At 40.2% G+C, this 25,901-nt stretch overlaps 2 protein-coding genes across 2 annotated transcripts; both read right to left on the reverse strand.

The window, feature by feature from the left end:
* Positions 1–7,248: 7,248 nt before the first annotated feature.
* Positions 7,249–10,085, reverse strand: LOC122861354 (cytochrome P450 1B1-like). The gene has a single exon (XM_044165557.1). The coding sequence runs from the start codon at positions 9,785–9,787 to the stop codon at positions 8,216–8,218; it is 1,572 nt and encodes a 523-aa protein (XP_044021492.1). The 5' UTR covers positions 9,788–10,085; the 3' UTR covers positions 7,249–8,215.
* A 1,120-nt stretch (positions 10,086–11,205) lies between these two features.
* Positions 11,206–14,209, reverse strand: LOC122861353 (cytochrome P450 1B1-like). The gene has a single exon (XM_044165556.1). The coding sequence runs from the start codon at positions 13,941–13,943 to the stop codon at positions 12,366–12,368; it is 1,578 nt and encodes a 525-aa protein (XP_044021491.1). The 5' UTR covers positions 13,944–14,209; the 3' UTR covers positions 11,206–12,365.
* Positions 14,210–25,901: the final 11,692 nt, after the last annotated feature.

Below are 25,901 nucleotides of genomic sequence, written 5' to 3' on the forward strand. Positions count from 1 at the left end.
CTGAGTAAAGGGTGTCTCCGGAACCTTGTGTTACCCCAGCAGTTCCATAAGCGCCCTCCATCCCCGCTCTGTTATTCTTTATGATCCACACCTCCGCTCCAGCTCAAGCGTCTTCCAGGACCTCTCGTTTTGTTCTGAGTGGCCCCCTGCACCCACTCAGATGCCTGTTTACAGTATGGAGTCCCACCAAGGATCCACCGGATGTCCCCCGGATGTATCATCCTGCAAACCAGCTGATAACTAGTGTGATGAAACTCGTAGTCAAGGCACCCACACCCACACATCTGACATCCTGTCAACATCTGTTTTCTAGGAATTGTTGGATGCTTGTCTAACTTAATTTTAGTGATGCCTGTGTGTGTCCCTAACTCTGTTTTCTCCTGATGAAAATGTTATGCTGAATTTTCAGTATCAGCTATGTGTTGCAAGAACAAATGTTTATGTAATATATAATGATCAACAGATTCAGAGAGAGAACAGCTTCAGAGAGAGCTGAGTTAGGTAAGACACACAGATAGGCTGAAAGAGACAAACTGCCAGTGGCTGTTGACCACTCCTGGTGCACGTGAACTGCTTGGTATCCTGTGTGCTGTCATGAAGCTAAGGAGTGCTGAATAAAGCATAGGGTACACAGTGTCCTAGCATCTCTCTGTGTACATGTGTGTCCGCATGAACAGAATTGAACTCCAGGTACTGACACCTACAGATCTGTCAGCTGCATCATCAAAGCGTTGTCGTAGAATTTTTTATCAGACCTTTGCAAAAGAATCCTAAACCAAAAAGTACAGAATATTTAAGCGTATCAACCTGACATTTATAAGTAGAATTCCTAAAAGTAAAACTCAAAATATTGAGTTAAAATACACTTGTGCAGTCCACATTTTCATTGTTTTCCCTTTTTTTAGTGAAAGCGAACCCCCTCAAAATAGGCACAACACGTAGACTATGTGAAATTGTCGTTTAGGATAACAGGAACTGAAATATAACATCTCCCACTGTCAGCAAGCCAACATGTTCCAAGCGTAGACTGTTCCAAGTCTTAACAGAGCAAGGTATTTTCAGTAGAGCAGTCAGCTCCAGCAAACCATTATTCTCTCAGTGAGTGGGGAAATTCTGACAGGCAATCAGAGCCCACTACAAAAGGAGAATGTAAAAACAACTGAAAATGAATCCTTACGAATGCAAATAGCTTATTGCTAAATTGTTTTGGTCTGGCGTAAAGCATTGCCAAGAAGAGGGCTTGAAGTGGGATGGCGTGAAAGCGAGGGATGGAAGGAGAGGGGTTCTGCTGCAGCGGAGAGCTGAATTATGGGTAGCTTGTTTGACATGGGAGCATGTGACATTTTTTGTCAGGGAGATGGTTACAAGATATTTCATACCCCAATACATCAGCTAGAATTTCAGATACACACACTAAAGGCACATTATGACAGATGCAGGGTTATTACTCTTTCCTCATTCACCATTGTTCATCATGAATAATGACGATTACACAAAGACAATTCTGCTTGACTCTTCTGCAATGTCTCTGAAACAGTGGATATGAAAGACCGCATCTCGATTGGCCTTGATGTTAATGATGGTAATATGCTGCTCTCTCATTTTTACCAACGATTATAAAATATTACATATTCATTGTGGATACAGATGATTACCCTAGCTGCACTGTGCCAAGGCCACTGTTTCAGACCACAGACACAGACTCTTGGACTGACATATACTCATTAACCATTTATTGTCTGTTATATGGTACTATAAGTATTCAGACACCCTTTTCTACTTCCGTTTGTGTATTTTTGCTTTTGGGCTGCTTTTCACTAGTCCCTTAGTTCAAATTAATGGAAATCTTAATGCTAAAGCACACAATATTTTAGACAATACTGACTTCCAACTTTGAGGCAACAGTTTGTTGAAGGCCCTTTCCTGTTTCAACATGACATTGCCCCTGTGCACCAAGTACACATAGGCTTATGTGTACTTGGTGCACAGGGGCATAAATGAATGGTTTTCTGAGTTTGGTGTGGAAGAAGTTGACAAGCCCTGACCTCAACCCCATCCAAGACCTTTGGGAAGTATTGGTGACTGTGAGTCAGGTCTTATTGCCCAACATGAGCTGCCAGGTTCTTGGCCCTGTAATGTGTAGGTGTCCATATACTTTGTTTGAGGGTCTACATACTTTTGGCCATATAGTGTACATCTAAATGGCTTTCCAAAAATAAAACACTAGTAAAATTTGTCAAAACTTTGCTGTTCAATCTGTAACAGTTGGTTATGTCAAGAAACGTTGAAAAATAGTTATAATTTTAATAAATTCAGATAAAGCAAAAGAAAAATATGCTTATTCACTATCTGGCAGAGAGTCAGATGAGAAGATCAATACCACTCTCATGTCTGTCTGCTAAGTATTACAGCCAGCAGCTGCTTAGCTTAGCTTAAAGATTGGAAACAGGGGGAAACACCAAAGGGAACAAAATCTGCCTATCAGCACCTCTAAAGCTCATTACTTAACATGTCAAGTCTTGTTTGTTTAATCAGTAAAAAAAAAGTGGAAAAAAGTGGAAAAACAACAAAACAACAATTTGCTGTTTTACAAGGGATTATGTGCTGGACTATTTCTTGGCTGTGAGCAGTTGCCAGGCAACCAGTGGAGACTCCAGATACTTACTAGCCAGGAAATAGTCCAGCAAGCAGTGGATGTCAAATGCCCTTGTACAGCATGACATGCTTTTAGAAAAAGTGCACACACACTGTAAATTTAAAAGTCTTGTGGTTTTCTCCTTCAGTTGAAACATGCTCTCTGATCCCTCAGTGTTTACTTTGTTGTTATGTTCTGCCAGTCTGGTAATATGCCAGTTTGTCCGCTAGATCTAATTTGATGATGAGCTGTGGTGCATACTGAAGAGTATGTGTCTTGCCAAGAGGACATGGTGAGACTTTGTCTGACATGCCGTGCCTTTCTTGCTCTCTCTTTATCTACACAGCACGAGACACAGTGTCAATGTATATCCACAATTTAGAATAAGTATCATTATCAAATATCAGTAAGTATCTTTTACCTTTCAAGCTAAATATGTGAATATATCTGTTTCATGCCCTCTTTTATGCTTGTGTGTGAGAAAAGTGCACTATAGAAAGAGAGAATGTTTTAAGTTCGAGTTCATTTTGTCCAACATTATTCTCCTGCTAATCTTTTTTGTTCTGTGCAAAAACTTAAATTCATCAAAGTCATTACTTTTTAAAATAGTTAAAAGTAGCACATCATCTAGTTATCTTCAAGTCTCTCTCCCACTCATGCATGGGATATCAGTCTGTTGAGCGTTTCCAACATTCTCATGTTGCTTGAAAAAATACACAGAGCAATAATCTGATTTCTGTCCTCCCTTTTCAAAACAAATCAGAGACACTTGTGTGTGCTTCTTGAAGAGGTTCCAGTCTGGGTCACACAAGAGTGGTGCCAGTGGTTCGTTATCGTCTGAGCAGACACTGCTATCTCTGACACTGCAAAAGATTGATGGCCTCTTGAAGGTGCTGAGCCTACACGGAAGTACCAGATACTCACTCTGAAGGTCCACCAGAACTGATTTATGATTAGATAAATGAGATCACGAGCTATTTGTAGGAGAAATACTGTAGTAATCTAATTTGCTTTCGTGGTTTGGCAAATATAGAGGGAGTTTTTGAGTTTGCTTGGGTTAAACCTTGCCAAGTCCTGTTGTTCTTAGAATTTAACAAAGTAGAGCTGTTTAGACACTGAAGAATGTGAATGGTGCAAATGTGGTCTGTTAGCCTTCTTAGCCACATCACCTCTTCACAGTATACACAGGAAAAATTGGAAATCCCGAAGTGCCAACTTCTCTGCCACCATAGCCTCCACAGCCTCTCGTCTCACTCCACTCTGTGAACATCACACTATGGTGCTTCCTGCGTAGGCAGTCAGCATTGCCATTTACCATTAATCATAGGAGACAGGGTTGCTCAGTTTCCATATCAAACTAACATGACCACTTAAACACAGTTAATATGAGTGACTGTTTCAGACTGTGATGTGAACTCACATCCATGAACAAAAACCACATGCCAGCCATGCTCTCATACTGACCAACACGGATCACTTGCTCCTGCACTTCCTGAAAATAATTGTTTGTTATATGGAAAGAAATGCGGCAAATGGAACTGCACATTGAGTTATTTTATATCAAAGGTCCTCTCCTTGCCACCGCTCCAAAACACAATCCCAGCACGGACAAAACAACAAGCACTAACCGTCCCGCCCTATAATAATGAGTTGGGTAATTGTTTATTGAAAAGGGTCACTTCACATGTCTTTATGATGGTTGCCTGAGGTTGTATTCCAAAACATAGTAACAAGTGAAGGGACACTAATTTTTGGACTCTGTTAGTGATATGTTAAAATACAGAGTCTATAGCAGGATACCAAACTTAAAGGTGGCACGACTTGATTATAATGTCAACTGGAACATTTTTAGTCCTGCTCAGTGTTTGTGTCTGTGACATAATTTCACAGGGGGGTTCAAAAGGGGAAAGGGGAAACATTTTTTGAGCTAAAAAATGGAACATCACATAAAAACTCTGGAATATTTTACACTGAAGTAGAATGCAAATTACAACTATTTCCACAATTGAGTTCTTTGTACATTGCAAAGGGCTCTTTTAAAACATGGAGCATCAGTTTATTAAAGTGTCAGTCATTTCTCTTTTGGAGTCAAATGACTGCAGAGAGAATGTTTCTACAAACTGGTGCAAAATATCTCGTGAAAATCTTCTAGTATAAATCTGCTACTGTAAATAGAGAGAGGAGAGAGTATTTGTTGACTTGTTGGAAATGTCACCTTTGTCCGTTCAGTGTGTTCTCTGGGGAAAAAGTTTGATTCATAGTTACTTTGCACGAGCTTCTTTTTTCCCCCCACAGGCTATTTGTTCTTGTTATTCAAAGAAAAATGTTTACTGGGATTCTTACTTCCATTTTTTTGCAACAGAATGATTAATGATCTGCTTTGATGTTGGATGCTTTGGGTCAGATTGAAGAGCACGCAAAATTACAGACATATTATTTGTCTGCAACATTTTGGATTTAGAGTGTAGCTGTGGGCAGTATGTTGGTGTTGAGGGCGGTGTTATAGGAAAGACTGGCTGAATAAGAACATGAGGCCCTTTCCAGCCAATGCTCACACACAATGTTCCGCTGTGTTTCAGCAGATGATGCCAGTGGACAGGGGAAGAGATTTTCTGGAGAATTGCATTTGTCTGCCTCCAAGTAATTCTACCTCATTGTGTGTCATCTACCAAACAGTGACTGCATTTCGCATGTCAAACCTCTAGCAGAGGAGAGGGGGTTTTGGATAGAGTGCTGAGCTGTATTTGGTGGTAGCGGAGAGAACCTTGTGGGAGGTCACTGGCTCTGTGTACGTGCAGAATATGAATAACCTCAGAGCTGAAAAACTGTCAGCCTGTACACTTTTCTGTTTTCCTTTAAGGAGTGAAACTCGGCAGGTCAAGGGCTGCGGGGTATTTGGAGCGAAGAGCGGGTGACTTGGGGTGAAAGGGAGTCTTTCAGCTGGACACATTTCATGGATGTTTTGGGAAGCAGTGATGGAAACGGGAGAGGTTAGGTGGCCCATTCCTCCCCCTTGGGTCCTTGTGGTGTCAGAGCAAAGAAAGAGAGAGGGGGAGAGAGAGCCTGTTGCAGTACAGAATGTCTTCAGCCTGCTCTGTATTAACCTTAGTGAAAACAAGCCTCCCTCAGAGTTCAGCACCAGTGCTGCTCCTGCAAGTACGCAGGTTGACTCTGGAGCAAATCAAGACCACTCACTGAGGAAATGCTCCCATGCGGCAAGGAAGGGGAGATTAAGGGGGGGGGGATGAAAATGATAAGATGCTAACCCACACTTAAACTAATATTTATATACCATACTTACAGCAAGGATACATGTTGAGCATTGGGTGGTTTGGGTTTTCCCAAAATAAGGAAAGTCAGTCAGGAGAAAGAAGAAGGAGGGTTGTTGACTGTGGTCAGGTAGTTTAGTCCAGTGTTTAGTGTAGGTCCCCTAACCTAGGGGACAAGATAAATCTGAGGGGTCGGAAGATGATTAAAAGAAGTTCTGCTGCACAAATTTGTATTACCCCCACATTAGCTTTTTTGTGAAATATTGGATAATTTATCAGCTTTTTAAATGAAACACTATTAGAAGTTTAGAGGGGAAATCTCTCTTTTGTGGAACTACTATCAACTCACAGACATCTGAAATGTCCAAAGAACCCCAACCAGACACGGCTTTTTTCTAAAGCATCACAAGCCAAAAAGATTGGGAACCTCTGGTTTGATTTGAAGTTATCATGTGTGTTTTTTATATATAAAATCTTAATCTGAAAAGTACACTAACTAGAACCTATAGCTGTCAGATAAATGCAGTGGAGTAAAAAGTATTTCATTCTGAAATGTAGCAGGTACCTCAAACTTGTACTTAAGTACAGTACTCAAGTAAATGCACTTAGTTACATTCCACCACTGCTGACAGAGCTCCAACGAGGCCAAATCAACGGTGCTCTTATTACATGCTAAATTATAACAGATGAAAAATCCAAACTGCACCAAAAAAGTGGTTACAAAATGAAACCACTTAAGGGATGTGATACACGCATATTGTATAGTATAGTACAGTGGGCTGACAAATATTGCTTATTGGCTTGCAACTTAATGTGACCCCCCTCTGTAACAGTGGTTGTGAAGGTGATTTAGTTAGCTCAAAGTTAAAGTGCTTCTCCCTGAAGTGTTAACATGATTTGGCCTGCTCCCTAATGTCAAAATTGTAATGTTTTATATCTCTATTCTTTACTAGTTCGCACTTTGTATTACTTATGATGTCAGTTAAATGGATGAAAAGCTGCTCAGTGTATTGATAAATGGGAGATAACACTGACTTGGCTGAAACTGAATGTGTTCGTTCAGAAACAAATGACACAGCAGTCAAAAGTACAGTGCGCTCCATGTTAAATATTGATGAGTGAAGCTTGTTGCTGCTTACTGTTGCTGGGAACTGATCTACCGAGTCACAGCTTGCTTGTAAGGGGTGGAGAACAAGATCATGCAGGGCCTGTAACCGATATGAATCTTTCACAACAACACTGAGACCAGACATCAGGATCTATTATTATCCCTTTGACCTCGCTGGCCTCTGTGATTGTCAACACTTTGGCTGCTCTGACTGATACCACAGATTCAGTTAGAAATCAATACAAATTCTTTATTGTACATTCAAGGCTTTAGTCACACTAGACTGTATCACACTGGGCCATGCTCATTATGAAAACATTATTTAGCTATTCTATACAGCTTATTATTCAGACAATGTCATATGCCTACTAAATCATGTTGTACAGTGATGTATTATGTGTACTAAACGACAACCAACAATTCAATTAGTGGCTTTTAGAAATATGTTACATGTGACATGAGTTATTATCAGAATACAACAGTATTACTCATGATTTAAGAGTACATGAATGGAGATGACTTGCACACTATATTTGTATTAAGCTCAAACATCAAAAAGTTCGATACATACAAAGATAAATGAGTGTCTGGTTAAATAATTATTCAGAGGATTCAGTTGAGACCACACAGCTGGCACATGATTTCTCCCCATCAGCGAAAAACCCCCAAAATGCTTAAAGTGAAGTTTATTCATCACCACCGGTTTATATTGCAATTTAGGGTGACTCCGCTAAATACCCTCATATAAATAACAATACATACTTAGGTTTATTATGAATTGTGGTTTTGGGAAAACACATCAAAGCTTTCATTACAGTTTTTCTATTTCTTACATGATGTAGGAGAGCCAGCGCAGATATATTTAGGTTTTCTCAGTCAGTCACAGTTTTTTAGAGTTGAGGAGTAAAATTGCTGTGGAGTTCAGATATGACTCACATGCTTTCTAATGCCATTTACAGGGTGCTTACTTTTAATACATAAACTGGCAGAGATGTTGTAATTGAGTGAAATATTGTATTTGGTCACAATTTCAAATGTCAGCAGAAGTAAGAAATCTTATCATTTGCATTTTTTGGGTAAATTAAAGATTATTATATTAAAATCCTCTGTGATGCAAAGCATAGATATTTATTTTAGAACACATACCTTATATTGCATTGATGTTCTTTAATTGGAGAACCCATTGTCAAATGTTTTTTTTCATTAGCCTGAAAGTAATTCTCCCCTGAGTTTGGCAGCAATCTTGTACTCTAAAGGCTTCAGTGTTAAACCATAGGAGCAGTTTAAAGACAGGTCTTCATTAGCACATTTCTCAAAGCTACATTGGTGGAGTAGAATTGCAAAGAACAAAAATATCTCGACTTTGGCAATCTGGTCCCCAATACATCTTCTCTTCCCTGCTGAGAAGATCATAACATTGTTGGTGAGATCCTTGTCTAGGGAGCCCTTTTCATCCAGGAAGCGCGAGGGGTCAAAGACATGTGGATCCTTCCACTTCAGGGGGTCATGGTTGACAGACCACTGATTGATGAAGACCACCGTGTCTTTGGGAATGCGGAGACCTTCGATGGTGACGTCTGAAGTTGTGGAGTGGGGAATGGTGACAGGGACAAAGCTGGTAAAGCGCATGGTTTCATAGATGAAGGCATCCAGGTAGGCCAGACAACTTCTGTCCTCGACAGACGGCAACCTGTTTCGCCCCACCACCTTGTCAATGAGTTCATGGAGTTTGGTTTGCATTTCAGGGTGTTTAGCCAGCAGAAGGACAATCCAGTGAAGCGCGGTGGAGACGGTATCCAGACCTGCACCTATCAGATCTGACACCACCCCCTCTGTGTGGCCTTTGGTGAGTCCGTTGTCACTCTCAGCCTTGTCAATCACACCAATAAAGGCATCACTCATATCCCTCGTTACCTCTGGATCAAATGTCTCTCTGTGCTTCTCTACCTTGTTCTGGACAAACCCAAAGAACTCTTTATTCAGGTCTTTGAAGTTCTTGAACATACTGCGGACTGGATTAGGGAAAGACTGAAGCCATGGCATCACATCTACCAAGCTGCCAGCCCCTACTGTCTGTCCAAACATATCTACCCTCTGTAACAAGACTCTAAACTCAACATCATCATGTCCATAACGTGTTCCAAAGCACAAGGCACAAATCACATTTGCTGCAGCTACTGTCAGCTCATGACCGGGGTTGAAATGCTGGCCCTGAGCACTGAGTTTAAGGAAAATTTCAACCAGCTCTGTGGCTTCAGCCACAATTTGCTGCTCAAAGGCTTTTTTGGTCTGGCTGTTGGCAGATGAGAATGCTCTGATCGTTGATTGAGCAATTTTCCTGTGCATCTTCCACTGTTTGCTGTAATTGGTGAAAGTCATACTTTTCCCCCCTGAGACAGCCTGAAAAGAGACAAAATTTGGTCTGCCTGCAAACTCTGTGCTGTGCTGTATCAGAGCCTGACGTATCGCCTTGTCTCCATTCAGAACCACAATATCGCTGCAGCCTAGCCGTATCTGGTACACGTTGCCGTATTTTTTGGCCAACTTGGCGAAGGTGATGTGAGGCATCTGGCCCAGCTGCATGGCGTTGCCCACCACGGGCCAGGCGAAGGGTCCTGGCAGTCTTCTCTTGAGCCTGAAGTTCCTGACCCACAGACAGGCTTCCAGACAGAAGAGGAAAACAAAGAAGGCGACCAGAGCAGGCTGGACCTGTCCACTCCATTCCCTGATGATGCTGCTGCCCTTCACACCAAACTCTGTGTCCATTTGAGCCATTGTGTTATTCTGTAGTTTGTCTATCGTCTGCTAAATCCAGTAAAAAGGCAATTTTCACTACAAAAAGGAAACCATTTCAAGTAGTCCCTCTTTGTACATTAAAATACAAATTCTTTATGTTTTCTTGTCCTATATTACAATCAGCCCGTTGCCATACCAAAAAAGGACTCCAAGCAGCACTCACATGCTGTCTCACCCCTCCTCCACAGAAGCTAGTGAGAAGAGCTTGATCAGGTTGAGTGGTTAGCAGTGGTGCAGCGCGTCTTCAGATGACCACTTTAGAAGAATGCAGATTCAAGCGTTCACACTTCGCTTATATGTATCTCTATGGTGGGAGGGGTCAGCGACTCAGGTTTTTTATTATCTCTCCCCTCCCATTTCGACCACAGCCTGCAGACCTTATTCCTATTCCCACTCAGGCCCACTGCCAGCAGCATCCCTTGTAGGATGACGGAAAAGGAGAGCAGCTACTTAATAGGCCCTGTTGCCAAAAACTACGATTTACAGTTTTATTGCTAAAGAATATAACAGATTACCATGACACTTTTAAAAGCTAAACAGCTCTACATACCATGTGTGGCCTGAAAGGTATTTGTTACAAAATATCTATTATAAATTTGTTAATGTTGAAAAATGATGCACTTTAGCTATAGATGGAATTTGGTCGCATGTGGCAGAAGTCAGGCTGTGTGGTAGCATGTAGAGTAAGAAATGGACAATAAGCTGGAGTTTTTTTCTCTGGGGTTAGGTGACATTGCTCTTTGCACTTTCCTATGGACTTTTTGTGGCCATTTTAAATATGATTTGGTTTCTGTTATTTACAGCCAAGCTCTTAATTATAACCATACAGGGAAAAGGGCTCTGGGGTATCACCATGAAATCTGTGGGTTTCACATCCAAACACTGAACAGATACAAACAGCACAATTTATTATTCTCTATAAAAATATATATACAATGTTATTGTTGGTATAATAGCCCTTTAAACAAAGGTCACAGAGATAATGTAGCTGTTAGGGTTGTGGCTGTATCAAAATAGTTTTAAACAGAATTCAGATGAGAGGAGTTTAGCTATAAGTCTGCTTATGTGGGTGCTTGTGTAACAAAAAGAAGAACGTAAAAAAAACATCACCTTGTGTTTAAGTGATATTCAGCCACAAGTCAAGTATTCCAGAGGTTTCTATTTTTGTAACAATGTGTAGCCTAATGACAGACATCTACACAATGGTGGTGTCTAATATCACATTGTTGGCACACATCTGACAATACTAGCTAAAAAACGCTTTTTTGAGACTGAGAAAGTAGTTCATAGTTCATAGATGTACACCTAGCTTAGCAAGGATTATAAAAGCAAGGAGTATTGTGAGATTTTAGTTTAGCCTAACACTAAAGGCTAAAGTGACAATTAAACCTGACACATTGACCATTGACAATTCACTTTATTCCTTTCAGATATAGCTTATTTTTCCATTTCTCCATCATATGAAGCCAACACATTGATAACAAAATATCCTCTATGATGAATGCTCAAACATTCAAGGCCTACTCAGTTTAGTTTGTTGCCTCGACACAGACAGAGAAACACATCCGTTGGGCCTTGTAACATCAATTCCTGAATGCAGAGGCTTAAAGAGAGTGGAGTGACATCCATGTAGCTTTGAAAAGGTTACTTTGTAAACAAACATGTTTTTGAGAATGCCTCACAAGTGAAAGAAATTTGCTGCACATGTGGGGTTTTTTTGTACTGGTGAGACTTGTGTGTTTGGCATGGTGTAGCTGCAGTGCTTGTACAGTCAAAATCAACCCTGCTTGCATAAAGTTTGTGAAGTCTTCATGGTTCATGGCAATGTCTCTTCTTCATCCTCAAGACTTTGATGGACGTTCCTTGATGAAAGACTTCCTCCTTCCCAAACATGCCAGCCTTTTTTCCCCCCACTTTGATCAGCATTCTTTGTTTAATGTGTTCATATGCTTTGAATACAGTAGATAGTGAAACACATTAAATTTCATTACATTTATTGTCATACCTGAAATATGAAATTATAAAAACAATATTTTGTAACTGCTTTACGTAGCAAAGGTTAAATATATTATTACATATTACAACTGAGAACAATAAGTCATCAAGTGACTTTATAACATACACAAGCATTTCAGATACAGTTATATTAGTTTAAACTGACATTTAAGGAAAGTAACTAATTCCTGCACACACAACATGTACATGTACATGCTCAATTGTGGATGTAAAACAAGCACACGACTCAGAATTATGTACAAAATCTGATCAAGTATAGAGTATTTTATGAAGCAGAAATGTTATACCTTTGCCCTGATCCCAACAGTCCACAACCTTGAATTCTACCTGTAGCTAGCATTACATATTTGATGTTCTCAGCCCTGCACCAACAAAAGTTCAAATACAATCCGTGTTAAGATATAATTAAATATCATTATTAAATATGATCTTCTTACAACAGTAGGATTTAGTGCAGGTGCTGTATGTTGATACTCACTGTTAAATGTCATTGGTGGAAAAGTGTTTGCTGGCCTTGAGTCACAGTATTGGGACATGCTGTTCATGCAGGGGAAACTAAGCCAAGCAGCTTTCCCCTGAGCTTGGCGCTGACACAGAATCGGAGGGGCTTCAGCGTGAGCCCATAGGAGCAGTCATGAGTGAGGGGCTCGGAGGGGTCGCTCTCAAAGCTACACTGGTGCAGCAAGATGGCGGTGAATAAAAACACTTCCACCTTAGCGATCTGGTTGCCGATACAGCGTCTTTTTCCCGTTGAAAAAATCATCACGCTGTTGGTTATGTCTTTATCGAGGGCCCCGTTTTCATCAAGGAAGCGTGCAGGGTCAAAAATGTGAGGGTCCTTCCACTTCAGAGGGTCATGGTTGACAGACCACTGATTGATGAAGACCACTGTGTCTTTGGGGATGTGAAGACCTTCGATAGTGACGTCTGCGGTTGTGGAGTGTGGGATGGTAACGGGGACGAAGCTGGTGAAGCGCATGGTCTCGTAAATGAAGGCATCCAGGTATGCCAGGTTGCTTCTGTCCTCAATTGATGGCAGCCTGTCTTGACCTACTACTTTGTCTATGAGCTCCTGCAGTTTGGCTTGCAGGTCTGGGTGTTTGACCAGAAGCAGGACGATCCACTGCATGACAGTTGACACTGTGTCTTGACCTGCTCCAATTAGATCTGTGACTGTTGCTTCAACAAAGTCTTTAGTCAGCCCGCTGTCCTTTCCGTGCTCGATCACATTGATGATGGCATCACTCATGTCCCGGGTCACATCAGGGCTGAAGGACTCTCTGTGCTGCACCACTTTATCTTTCACGAAGGCGAAAAACTCCTCGTTGAGGTTTTTGAAGTTTTTGTAGACACTGCGGACTGGGTTAGGGAAGGACTTAAGCCAGGGCATGACATCTACCAAGCTACCTGCCCCTACTGTCTCTCCAAACTTGTCCACCTTTTTTAACAGGGCCCTGAACTCCAGGTCCTCGTGTCCGTATCGCCTCCCAAAGCAGAGAGCGCACATGACATTAGCAGCAGCTACTGTAAATTCATGAGCCGGGTAAAAATACCGTCCATCAGTGCTGTGGTGCAAAAATACCTGCACCATTTCCATGGCCTCGGCCATAATATGTTGCTCAAAGGCTTGTTTGGTCTGACTGTTTGCAGAGGAAAAGGCTCTGAGGCTGGACTGGGCTATTTTCCTGTGCGCTTTCCACTGTTTGCTGTAATTAGTAAATGTCATACTCCTGCCTCCAGAAATCATCTGGAAAGAGACAAAGTTTGGTCTGCCTGCAAACTCTGTGCTGTGCTGTATCAGAGCCTGACGTATCGCCTTGTCTCCATTTAGAACCACAATATCGCTGCAGCCTAGCCGTATCTGGTACACGTTGCCGTATTTTTTGGCCAACTTGGCGAAGGTGATGTGAGGCATCTGGCCCAGCTGCATGGCGTTGCCTACCACGGGCCAGGCGAAGGGTCCTGGCAGTCTTCTCTTGAGCCTGAAGTTCCTGACCCACAGACAGGCTTCCAGACAGAAGAGGAAAACAAAGGAGGCGACCAGAGCAGGCTGGACCTGTCCACTCCATTCCCTGATGATGCTGCTGCCCTTCACACCAAACTCTGTGTCCAGTGCCATTGTGACAAATTTTTGCACACAAAAAAGAAAACAAAAGATATCTTCCCTTTTTAACAAAGCCTGTTTGGTTATTGTATTTTCAGAAGACAAAAATCAATAAAGCTTTTGTATATCAATATCAGATTTTTTTAAAATTAAGATATGTCAATCAAATGCCATTGAGGTCATAATAATAAAAATCTCAAATAACTGATAAAAGAAGTGTTAGGGTGAAGTTTTTTGTCTTTAGTCTTTTCATCAAGATTGAAGGTTTAGTGCCTGCTTTTTGCTTCACTCCAGCGTCTTATATGTTTTGCAGTTTGTGGGCAGGGCTCAGGGTAACTTTCATACTCCTCCCATTGTGGTAGCCCTGCGGACCCCACGATATCATCTCTCTGTTGTCGCTCGCTGTCGGAGGCGCGCACTTGTGAGCGTCGAGGGACACCGTGAGCGTGCAGCGTGAACGAAGAAAAAAAGACTCAGCAACTGGTGACCGATTCAGTAGGAAACGTGTCGAGCCAATTTGCTTTACTAATTGGAGGACTGGCAGAGTTTGCAAATTTCAAAGTGCATCTCTCTAACCTGATTTATTTTCTGGCTGCAGAAGACTCAGCGGACGCACTTTGGCTAGAAAAAAAGTGTTTGCATACGGTTTGTCCAACTCTAGACTGAGTTTATACTTTCATTCAATTTGTACAACATCTGCTTAAGCGTAATTATATTTTCAGTGACGTGAACGTGACGTTATTTATTTATTCAGTTAATTAGCATTTATTTTGATCTGCTTAAAACTTAGTTTGCATGCTTTTACCAGTTAAACGCATCCTCTGTTAGGAAAGTTGGAGTCAGTGAATTTCACTGTAATCTGTATGCAGCAACGTGTCTTTAATGACATGCTTAAATGCAGTATATGTTTGGTCTATAACGATCAATTCAGTGATTTCTAAAGCCAGTGTTGTCATTTTATTGTACTTCCCTCTTATTCATTGTACACAAGTCCTGCAGGTTCAGTGTAGGAAAGGATCATTTCATTAGTTCGTCATAAAAATGTAATTTGTGCCAAATATAAAGTTGAGAGAAAGTTGCGCACCTCACAGCCCGACTCCAAAGACTCCCAGCCGCATTATCCCCTGGACTTTTTTCATTTGTACAGCTTTGTCACAAAAAATCAGTCATATATTTCTCATTTTTACGAAAGATAGTAAACTGTTTTAAAAGATTACCCACTATCAAATATCACACTTGCAGCTTATACATACTTCAGACGGAAAATCACACCTCAGATGTAATAGCAGATTACATTGATATATATATATATGTATATATATATATATATATATATATATATATATATCTCAAAGTCAATATGAGCTCTATGATCCCTATGGAAATATTACAGTCATATATTAGATTTTTCTTTCTTTCTTTCTATCTTTCAGTCTGACTTATTTTTCACCTTAGCATCTGGCAGAATAATTTGACTGAAATATCTCACACAACAAACTAGGACAATAACTCAGTGTGGACAAGCCATGAAATATTGATTATAAATTATTGATTGCTGCGACATCTTGTTTTTTCCAACCCATAAACTGCAGTTTTGCATGACACTCCAGGTTATATCATACCACAACAAACTTCAGGTGCCCCCATACCCTTAACAGTGGTTCGCCGTTTCAAGTTACAATCTCAGGCCAATATATTATATTTAACTCAGATAGATAGATAGATAGATAGATAGATAGATAGATAGATAGATAGATAGATAGATAGATAGATCCTATCTGTGGTATTCATCATAAGTAGCCTTATGGAAAGCTTTGTTCTGTTGATTCTATTAAACTTTCAGTTCAAAGTGATGTGATTTCCGAAGGCAAAGCATTTCCCTTCTCTGTGCGAAGACAAAATTTTGTTTCTTGTTCCTTGTTTTCCCACCAACTGTGAAGTTTATTTTTGCAGGGAGGTAATAACCCTAATTGAAGGTACTAAAACATTTCCGAAGTAATGCACTAAGTCAGAGGACGAGAAACTTCATTATCACACATGCACAGCCAGTTATTATCAGCAGGAAAGGAGGAGTGGGGGAGGACGGTGGCAAATGTTGAAAACAATATCTAATTGACTTTTTTAGTATGTTAGTAAGTATGTTTTACAACAATTATTAGATGTGCACATCATGAGTTATGGGTCCATTTCTGACCCATTATTAAAACAAATGATAAAGACAAGGAGGCAGGAGAATGTATTATTATATGCAGTATATATTATATATAGCCTGTAGTTGAGTCATGCAGCACACATACAGTATCTCATTAGTCAAATAGAACATTAACCATGCACTGTCTGTGTATTTCACCATAAAGTTTAAAAGCTTCTGTGACAGATGATGTTTTATAACCCTTAGATCAAGTGACTGGATCTGCACTGCTTCAATAAATACAGAATAGAAGAGAAAGCGATTTTTTTTATTAAGTTACACTATGACAATCCAACCATACACTCACAAACTGTAATGTGTAACAATGTCTGATTTAATAAACTGATAAATACACAGTGTATACAGGTCTTACATACACGCTTAAATTGTGAAAACAAACTGAAAGGCAACAATAAAAGTTACTTAAGTGTAACTACGTTATGTGTTATATGTCATTCTTTCACAATATTGGTCCTTAAGCAGCCTTTTACAGATGTCGAGAGTTTTGCTGGTTCAGAGCTCTGCCTGAGAGCTGTTTGTCTTGAGAAATGCGGTGTGGCTGAGCACCAAAGCCTCCAGAATGATTCCTCGGTTAACCAGAGACATAGCAATGTCTTCGAATACACTGCCTGCACTAGGGATAACTGTTTCTTCTCTCCTCTGTTCCTATAGGGGGAATCCCCCCCCCAACACCACCACTGCCTCCTCCTCCTTGCCTGAGTCTGCTCCTCATACACATGTGGCCACTTGCATCCCCATCACACTAATCAGAGCCAGGTTTTGTGGCTGAGGAAGGGGGTGGTTGGGTGGCAGGAGGGAGGAAAGAGTGTAGTTTGTGTGTATGTGTGTGGGAGAGGGTGGAGGCCTGGGTTTGTTGGGGGGGGTGTCGTGTGTGCGTTTTGCGTGTGGCTGCTGTGTTTGCCTGTGATTACCCCTTGTAACCTGGCTGTGAAAGGTTGGCCCTGACCCTGCGTTGACTCTGGCTGAGGGGGGAGTAGTTGGAGAGGGGGGCTGTGTGTGTGTGTGTGTGGGGGGGATCTATATGCCGGTGCATGTCATGTGCTGGCGGGTGGGCGCTTGCTGTGTGGAGACAGGACAAATGGTAGACCAAGCTGCCCCGGCTCTGGAGCTAATCATTGTTTACTAGTCTCATTTCCACTTCTCAGTGAGCTACTGTCACGCACAGCACCAACAGGGAGGAAGGAAGAGGGAAGGGGGGTAGGGGTTTGGGGTGTAAAGGGGGGCAGCAGGGAGAGGAAAGCCAGGGGTCCCACAGGCAGTTGGGGAGCTGTTGGGACTTGGGAAAGGGAAGAGCAGAGAGAATGCAGGAATTTGAGTGAAGATGTAGTTTTTAATTTTTTTTTCTTGAGAAAACGAAGGTGAGCCAAGACTGAAAAAGCTGCAGGCAAAACAGACCAACAAACCAGTAAACAGACCAACAAAAACATCCTCTGGGCCTGCGCCATCTCAGACAGCCAGGAGGTAACCACCGGACATTGCTAGTTAGAGATGGTGATGTTTGAAATGCGAGTGCTTTCGCTTGCCAGACCACAATACGAGGAAAGAGATACTTGGAAAAATTGTCACTGTCTCCTGATTGTTGTTTGTGTGTAAAAAGCCTGAGAAAAGACAAGTGAAGGCACAGTTCAATTCAGTTTAGAGATTCCAAATGGACTGGTGGTTCAAGTTCTATAAATAAGCAGTATTTTCACACATATTCACAAAAAAAGATGCATTTCAACTCTACACTATTGAGTTCTGCTCTTAAGTCTTAGAGGTCATTGTTTCACATGTTGATTATGTTAAAAAGTAGACAAATTTAGTTTGTGGAAGCCTCTGTTTATAAAAAGGGCAATATCACTTAAAGCTGCACTAATTTCATTGCATTACATATTAATAATTACATTCTAACATTTTTATATTAACAATGGATAAAATTACTGTGTGTAATTTGAAAGGTGTGGCTCGTATTGATGAACCAACAGAGAATTATCACCTGACTCAGTGAGTGTTTCAGCGTTTTTCAGCTCATTGTTTTGGTTTTCCGAACCACAAATGTACTGTTTTGGTTCACTCTCACCGCTCTCAGATAAACCCACTGTATGCTACCTGGCCAGCACCAAACAGCAGACAAAGTTAACGACTAGCTAGTTGATATGGTGGAGCATTTAGCAGGTAAAGACTCAGATATTTCCCTCAAGAGTTGGTGGAGACCAAAAGGAGAGTGAATAATGACTCATATTCATCCGGTGGCCAAAAGTGGTTAGAAAACATCAATTAATGCAGGTTTACCTTTTTTATTGAAAAGCACTGCTGTGGAATACGCCTGTTTTACAAATATTTTAATATAACAATAATCCAAAAGTAGAACACAGATGATTGTATCCATTTCCACCATCAAAATGGTTAGAAGAGAAAATACTTTGCTAAGGTTAAAAATCATACTTTTGGAAAATGTCTACATCCATACTTGGACTGAATCATGGTCCAAATTCATATTTGATACTGTGAGAATAAAAGGCTAAGTAAAATAAATAAATAAAATGACAAAACATTGACTTATGACCTATGACCATTCTGCGTGTATTGTGTTGCATACATTTCATCACATACAGCACAACGAACCCCAGGCACACAAAACAAGACTGAATTATTGAGAATTCAATTCCTTGTTTGTGTTCTTGTCAAAACCTCCATGGCTTCACTTGTCTAATTTGACACAACCAAAAGGGTCCATAGCAAGGCACAGACAACCTGATGTAAGATGGAGTGAATTACAGTATCATGGCCGGTCCAATATCATGTGTTCATTTAGATTTGGAGTAAAAGAAAGAAAATACCATTTCTAGTAATCTGGTCATCTTTGATGGCTACGTTGTGTTAGACCTGCTGTGCCCAAAGATGTATCGCCATAGGCAATATCAAACAGGCCACATAAAAGAGGGGAGCACTTCTTTTGGTGAATGCTTTCCTGGAATGATTTAAGGTTCTTGGTTAAACCATGAAAACATGGATTTAGACCCTTCCCAAAAGTATGATTTTTAACCTTAGCACAATATTTTCTCACACATACTGCACTTTCATGTGGTCCTGTAGTTGAATATAGCAGCAACATATTCGAGGTTAGGGGTTTGATTCAATCCAGTGACCACCCACACTACACAGTTTCCACACTTTTAATACTGCATGGTATTGAGGAACTCATCAAAAGGGAGATATTAATATAAAAAAACACCATCCAGGGTTCCAGACATTTATCAATTTTAGTATGAAATGTTCTTTCAAAGTGGCACACAGTCATTTTTTTCAAGAAAGTTGTTCTTGCATGCACTTACAGATCAACTCAAAATTTTAGTTCAGATCTCTGCATAAATATAAAAACAAAACTATAGGATTATTAAACTGCACAGTGGTGGAAGAAGGATTCATATCCTTTACTTACGAAGCAATAGTAAAGTAGCAATACTGTGAAAATACTCCACCACAAGTACAGTAAAAGTCCTGCATTCAAAACCTTAGTTAAGTAAAAGTATGTACTATCAGCAAAAGTTAAAGTATCAAAAGTAAAAGGACTCATTGTGCAGAAAAATGGTCCCTGTAAGTGTTTTATATATGATACTTTATGGATTAATATTACTGCTGCATTAATGTGTATGTTGCATTTTACTGCTGTAGGTGTTTAAGGTTGTTAATTTTAATTTTAAACTAATTTTAACTACTTTATATACTACCGGGTAGTTTAATCTACAGCAATGCATCATATTCTATAAGATCATCATATGTTTGTATCGTCACTGTCCTGTGACAGCCATGCATCTCTAAAAAGTCAACTTTTCATGAGCTCAGATAAACACTGTTTTCAGCTTTGTGACGATGCATCTTCCAGCTAATCCATGGGAGTTTTTAAATAGTTTATTTATCTTAAGAAGTAGAAGAATTTTATCAACCCATAAAGGAACACTTCATCCTTCAGTGTATCAGAAAGATTCTAATTCAAAATCACCAAATTTGGAGATACATGGTTTTCATTGGACAGGAAGGGTATGAAAAATTGCAATTTGCAAAAAGTAACTAGGAACCATAGCTGTCAGACAAATGTAGTGGCATAAAAAGTACAATATTTGCCTCTGAGATGTAGTGGAAATATAAAGTTGCATAAAATGGAAATACTCAAGTAAAGTACAAGTACCATGAATTTGTACTTAAGTACAGTATTTGAGTAAAAGTATTTAGTTACATTCCACCACTGAAACTAAGAGTTAGCAATAAGAAAATGCAGTTGCATCATAAGAGAGTTCAGTAAGGTCACTCACATAATGCAGACAAACTTTAAGTTCTTCTATTACATAGGCTAGTAACTGATGAGGTTAATAGCCTATTTTTCTCTTTCCCCACACTCCTCCTGAACTGGACAGTTTCCCTCTTCACTGTGTGCAGGCTGCGTGATAGATCTTCACTTAATGTGGCACCCAGGACAGGAGCCATGTATTATGTACCGTTTACGGATATTTGTTTCTAATCCCGTAGAGTTTTTGCGTGCAAGGGGAGCGGAGCGGGGATGAGCTTGCGTGCCATGCCAGCCTGGCGTGCGGGGAGCTCGGTCACTGAACTCCAGCTTCCCTAGGGAGCGGGGGGGGGTGTGTGTGTGTCTGCACTGAGATTAAAATGAGACGAGGGAGAAAGCACAAGTAGAAATGGCTTCCAGATGACCCCGACTCTGTGAGCTCATCAAAGACAGGCTGACAAATCGGTAGGACACATTTCCCACCTCCTGTCCCATGAAAGACCTACATTAGTTTATTTGTCTAATACTTTAAAGGAAACTGCCACAGTAGAAATATTCTAAATTGTGAGGCTACCCTACATTAAGATTTAAAAGCAGAAAAATTGGGGATTTTAAATTAATGCAGTAAACTATCATGGGAGACAATGTTAAAACTGACATTTGAGTAAAGCCAAATCTGGATATTATTTTGAAATGGTCTTCTGACGTGCCACTTAGATTCTTACTTAGTCATCCATGGAACTTGGAGCAAAATGATGTGGGCTGTGTATCATGACATTCTGTATTTTATGTTGTTTTTATCCAAATTTCTTTAATATTCCGGTTTTGGAAAAAACACATTTTGTTTGGTTCAAAACAACTTTATTTTTGAAAATGGGGCAGTTTTGGTGTTGTAGTCACACTATGTCACCAGGACATTATTAAAGTGTTTCCAAGGAGCATGAAGAGTGTAAAGAGATCTCATTAATTATGGTTTTATATCAAGTGTTATTATTAGTGGATCATTTCATTCTTCTTACCTAAAATTTAGGATTTCAACCTTTTGTGCCCCTCTGCAGTCTGTATGATGTTAAAATTGATAAAGAGATTAGGCCTAGGTGGCTCCTTTTTGTAAAGTTCAGATTGGTATCTGTCATCCATCAAGCATTAAAATACAACCTTTAATATACTGCTGTTATTCTCTATAATCTAATCTTTACTGTGGGAGAAGATGGACAGCATACCATTAAGAATTTGACATACATTTTGCCCTCTAAGGCACCTTTGATTAACACTCAGGTTTGTCAAGCTAAAGTGTTGATTATTCGGAGATTCTGCATTTGTCCTTGAAGTTGCATCCCAATAGCCAAAATAATGATATAGAAGCTACATGTAGTATTTCCAGTAGTACCCAATGAATGCTTATCAGAGATTCTTATTACGAAAGTTAAAAAAGTTAAAGAAAGCATTTGTAGTCGCAGTTATTGTTTGTGTTCATGTAACCCATATTGGGTTGTGAAAAACTTCCATGAGAACACAACCAAATACCAAATACCAAATTTGTCTAGTTAATCTTGCCTCACAAGTCAAGCCAGCAGTTAAAAGTCTAGGGGTTACTCTTGACTCAGACCTTAGTTTTAAAAACCAAATTGACAATATTATATAAACTGTGTATTTCCATCTTCGAAATATCTCAAGAGTTAGACCTTATCTGTCAGTTCAGGATGCAACAAAACTGACCCATGCCTTCATCTTCTCGTGACTGGATGACTGTAACGTCCTGCTCACTGGCCTACCAAAGATATCAATTAGCAAACTTTAACTTGTACAAAATGCAAGAAGAGAACATATCACTCCAGTGCTCGCCTCTCTACACTGGCTGCCTGTATCCCATAGGATCAATTTTATAGTTATTTTATTGTTTTTTAAAGCTCTTAATGATATGGCACCCTCACACATAGCAGAATGTCTGTCATACGACACTCCAGATGGGGCACTACGATCGTCAGACTCTAGATTACTAACAGTTCCAAGGACTCAAAAAAAATCTTTTAACGCCTTTAACGCCTATGTCCCAAAACCATGGAGCACATTACCACTGCAAATCTGGCAATCACATTCTGTGAGTGACTAAAGAAACAGCTCAAAACACATCTTTTTACTCTGGCCTTCTCTTAGATCAAGAACCTCGTCTTTATCAGACTGTTTTACCCATCTTATTTATGCTACTGTTCTATTTGATTCTGACTTGATTCATTGGTTATATCCTTTTATTGTCTTGGATTTTTGCCATGGCTCTCGGCCCTCTAAAATTTTATTATATCTTTTATCTTATTCTTTTGTTGACTCTCATTACGACTTTGCATGTTTTATTTCTTCATGTACCTCAATATGCTCTTATTTTTTATGTGTTTTTCTTGTTTTGTATAGAATTCTTGTGAAGCTCTTTGAGCTGCATTTTAGGTGCCATATAAATAAAATGTATTATTATTATTATTTAAATACTGGATATTTTAGATCCTAACTTTTTAATATGTATTTTCAATGCAGTTCATTCAGTATTCATCCGAAAACAATTTAAAATGTCAATAAATAAATAGAAATACTTAAATGTAATTGACCACTATAAGTACCTAAAGTATCTGTCAAGTACACAAAAAGTAGTGTATAGTTTGTGTCATTATTAGTCAAATCATTGCACTCCTGAGCCCTGTTGAGTGAGAATGAGCATTACTTGGTATTCTCATGACAACTAAGAAAGATGAGAGGTTGTCATGCAAAATGTTGCAATACAATACATGCTAGAACTTTGAATATGCTTTTCCTTCTTCATTAAACTTGGAAATGGTTAATCATGAAAGCATGTTGTCTCTTGACACCCCAGAAATCACATCATCTGTAGAGCATCTGCTCAGTTTGCTGTGATAGGACATGAAATAGTTTTCTTTTCTTTGGATATGACACAGGATGTTCCTGTTTCTTCTCCATACTTTTTACTGACTCCCATATTTATGAGCTGTTTTGTCTCTGTCTCTCTTTGAGACAGACTGTCCCAGGCTGGGATCCCTGCAGGTGGGGAGGTCTGATTGGGGGCCGAGGGGGGCTGAGGGGGCCAGTGGCTCAGCCACAGGCACACTGAACTTTATGTGCAGTGTGGATACTACCAGCGGGCTGCTCTTCTCATTGTGTAATTGGGCGGATAATGTTCCGTGATTCCCTCTCTTTTGCACCTCCATATGTTCCGCTTGAGCAGCTCGGTGCTTTTTAGTATCCTGAAAATGAAGAGGGGTCAACGAGCGGTCGGGTTACCCCCCTTCACTGCTCCAATTCTGCAGATGAGCCGATGGTATCGCCACAGCAGCGGGACAGAGACCTCAGAGCGCAGAGTTCATCCAATGTCCTGGGCCCTGAGGAGCCCTGCTATAGTCTCACAGGTGCAATATTAGGGCAGGAAAATGTGCTTTCTACACAGAAAACACTTAAAATCTGTGCAAGTCATTGTGTTCTGAACTGAGAATGAGCAGAGCTGTCTTAGAGGAGAATGTGAAATAAGTGTGTGTGTGTGTGTGTGTGTGTGTGTGTGTGTGTGTGTGTGTGTGTGTGTGTGTGTGTGTGTGTGTGTGTGTGTGTGTGTGTGTGGCCTTATACTGGGCTTGTGTGCTTTATGTACCGCATGGCCCATCTGCACACCACAGCCCTGTGTATCTGGGATTGTAAATTGTGAAGCAATTACTGTGGAAGAGAATCTTTACCAAGACCAGGGAATTAACTTGCATTACTTAATCATAAATCACTACTGCCAACTGCTTTCCAGTTTTGCCAACATTTCTAATTTTTCTGCATTGTGACGCTAGTTTCAGAAATACACAGAATGTACAGTTAAGGCCATCTTCCTGTCACTGACGCAGCTCCTTTTGCTTGATTGAAATTTCAGTTGTCTCAAAGCGTAAAATGTTTTGTGTAACTCACCTGCTTCTATTTATCTACGCTCCCTCCTTTGTAATCAGTGTAGATTCAGTGACGGAAACGGTTCTGTCTTTTCATAGAACTTTCAGTGGTTGTCAACTCAGTTATCAGAGTTCAGATTTATTAGTTCCGTTTCCGTTCTCACTTACTGAGGAGACTTCTCTGTGTCTCTTTTTGTGGTGTTGTTGCTGGTTACTAGTTTGTTCGTTTGATATACTGCACTCTCTTGTACAGTATAAATTAGAAAAGCGATCAAGAATTAAAAAATTTTTTAGTTGACATCATAGCTACAACCTGGATGAATTAGATGAATCGAGACAGACATTTTTATGCCATTAAGCCTGGCTCTTGAAGAGAAATGAGGACTGACATCTGACTGTTAATGTTTTCGAGTGAATAAAACCTAAGTCTGGGATACAAAAGACCAACGCCAAGAACTCTATTTACTTACTAAATGTAATTTCTACAACACATGTATCCTGTAGCATCATTTCATACAAATCACCACTCAGTTTCCAGGCTTAATTTCACTCTGGCATGTTCACAAGTCCCAGCTGCGGAGTCCATCTCATCCTCTCTGTCAGACTGCAGCGCACCCTGCGGCCCAGCCCATGTGGAATTAACCTGGAACCATTGACCTGTTCAGCTGTTTGGCTGAAACGAGCTGTACAGGCATGCACACTCATGTATATTTATTTTATGCAATGCAAGCAGACATAAGGACGCTTTCAAGCAGTCGTCCACATACAGATAGAGACACATGCTGTTTGTGTATAAAGGTCTGCTAGCACGATTGAAGCTCTTATGTCACTGTACCTTCCCTTTCATGTATAGTCAGCCTGAGACTCTCAGGAATTTCATGCTAGAGAAAAAAAAAACTTTTACAGTGACTGTATCTTGGCCATCTCTTCTGTTTAGGTATGGGAGTTCAAATGCTACACTCAGTGGATTTTGTCTATATAAGGCGTGTTCTTTTTGGTGCTATAGTCATTTATTGGGGAATGTAAACACATAGCTGTTAGCAGACTAATAGCCATTAGCAGTCCTATTGTTCGAGGAGAGAATGTCTAAACTGACATGGACAAACATTTTCCACTGTTAAGACGGTGTGGTCTCTCATTCGTCTAGGAGTGTTCCATCGTAGAAAAGGTTTCAGTCGTAGTCATCTGGACACTGTTTTTAGAATCAAGACGTTTCGGCTCCCATCCTAAAGTCATTCTCAATTGTGAAAATGGTCTGAGAACTCAGAATTCTGAGTTCTGGGTGAATTTCTGAGTTCTCAGACCATTTTCACAATTGAGAATGACTTCAGGATGGGAGCCGAAACGTCTTGATTCTAAAAACAGTGTCCAGATGACTACGACTGAAACCTTTTCTACGATTATCCACTGTTGATCATTTAGTGTAATATGTCGCACCAGAAACACTACAATCATGTATGTGTTTTACACCTTTATCATCCTCTCATCTGTACTCTCATATTTTACTTGTTCCGCCTCTTTCTTGAGTGGAATGGACAAGGTGGAAAGATGTGGCCATAGATTATCAGTAG

Source organism: Siniperca chuatsi, linkage group LG15, assembly GCF_020085105.1.
Source record: "Siniperca chuatsi isolate FFG_IHB_CAS linkage group LG15, ASM2008510v1, whole genome shotgun sequence".
In the NCBI taxonomy this organism is placed as follows: domain Eukaryota; kingdom Metazoa; phylum Chordata; class Actinopteri; order Centrarchiformes; family Sinipercidae; genus Siniperca; species Siniperca chuatsi.

What these genes read in the sequence shown, in the direction of transcription:
- LOC122861354 (XM_044165557.1), bottom strand. Translation starts at nt 9,787, where the DNA reads ATGGCTCAAATGGACACAGAGTTTGGTGTGAAGGGCAGCAGCATCATC.
- LOC122861353 (XM_044165556.1), bottom strand. Translation starts at nt 13,943, where the DNA reads ATGGCACTGGACACAGAGTTTGGTGTGAAGGGCAGCAGCATCATCAGG.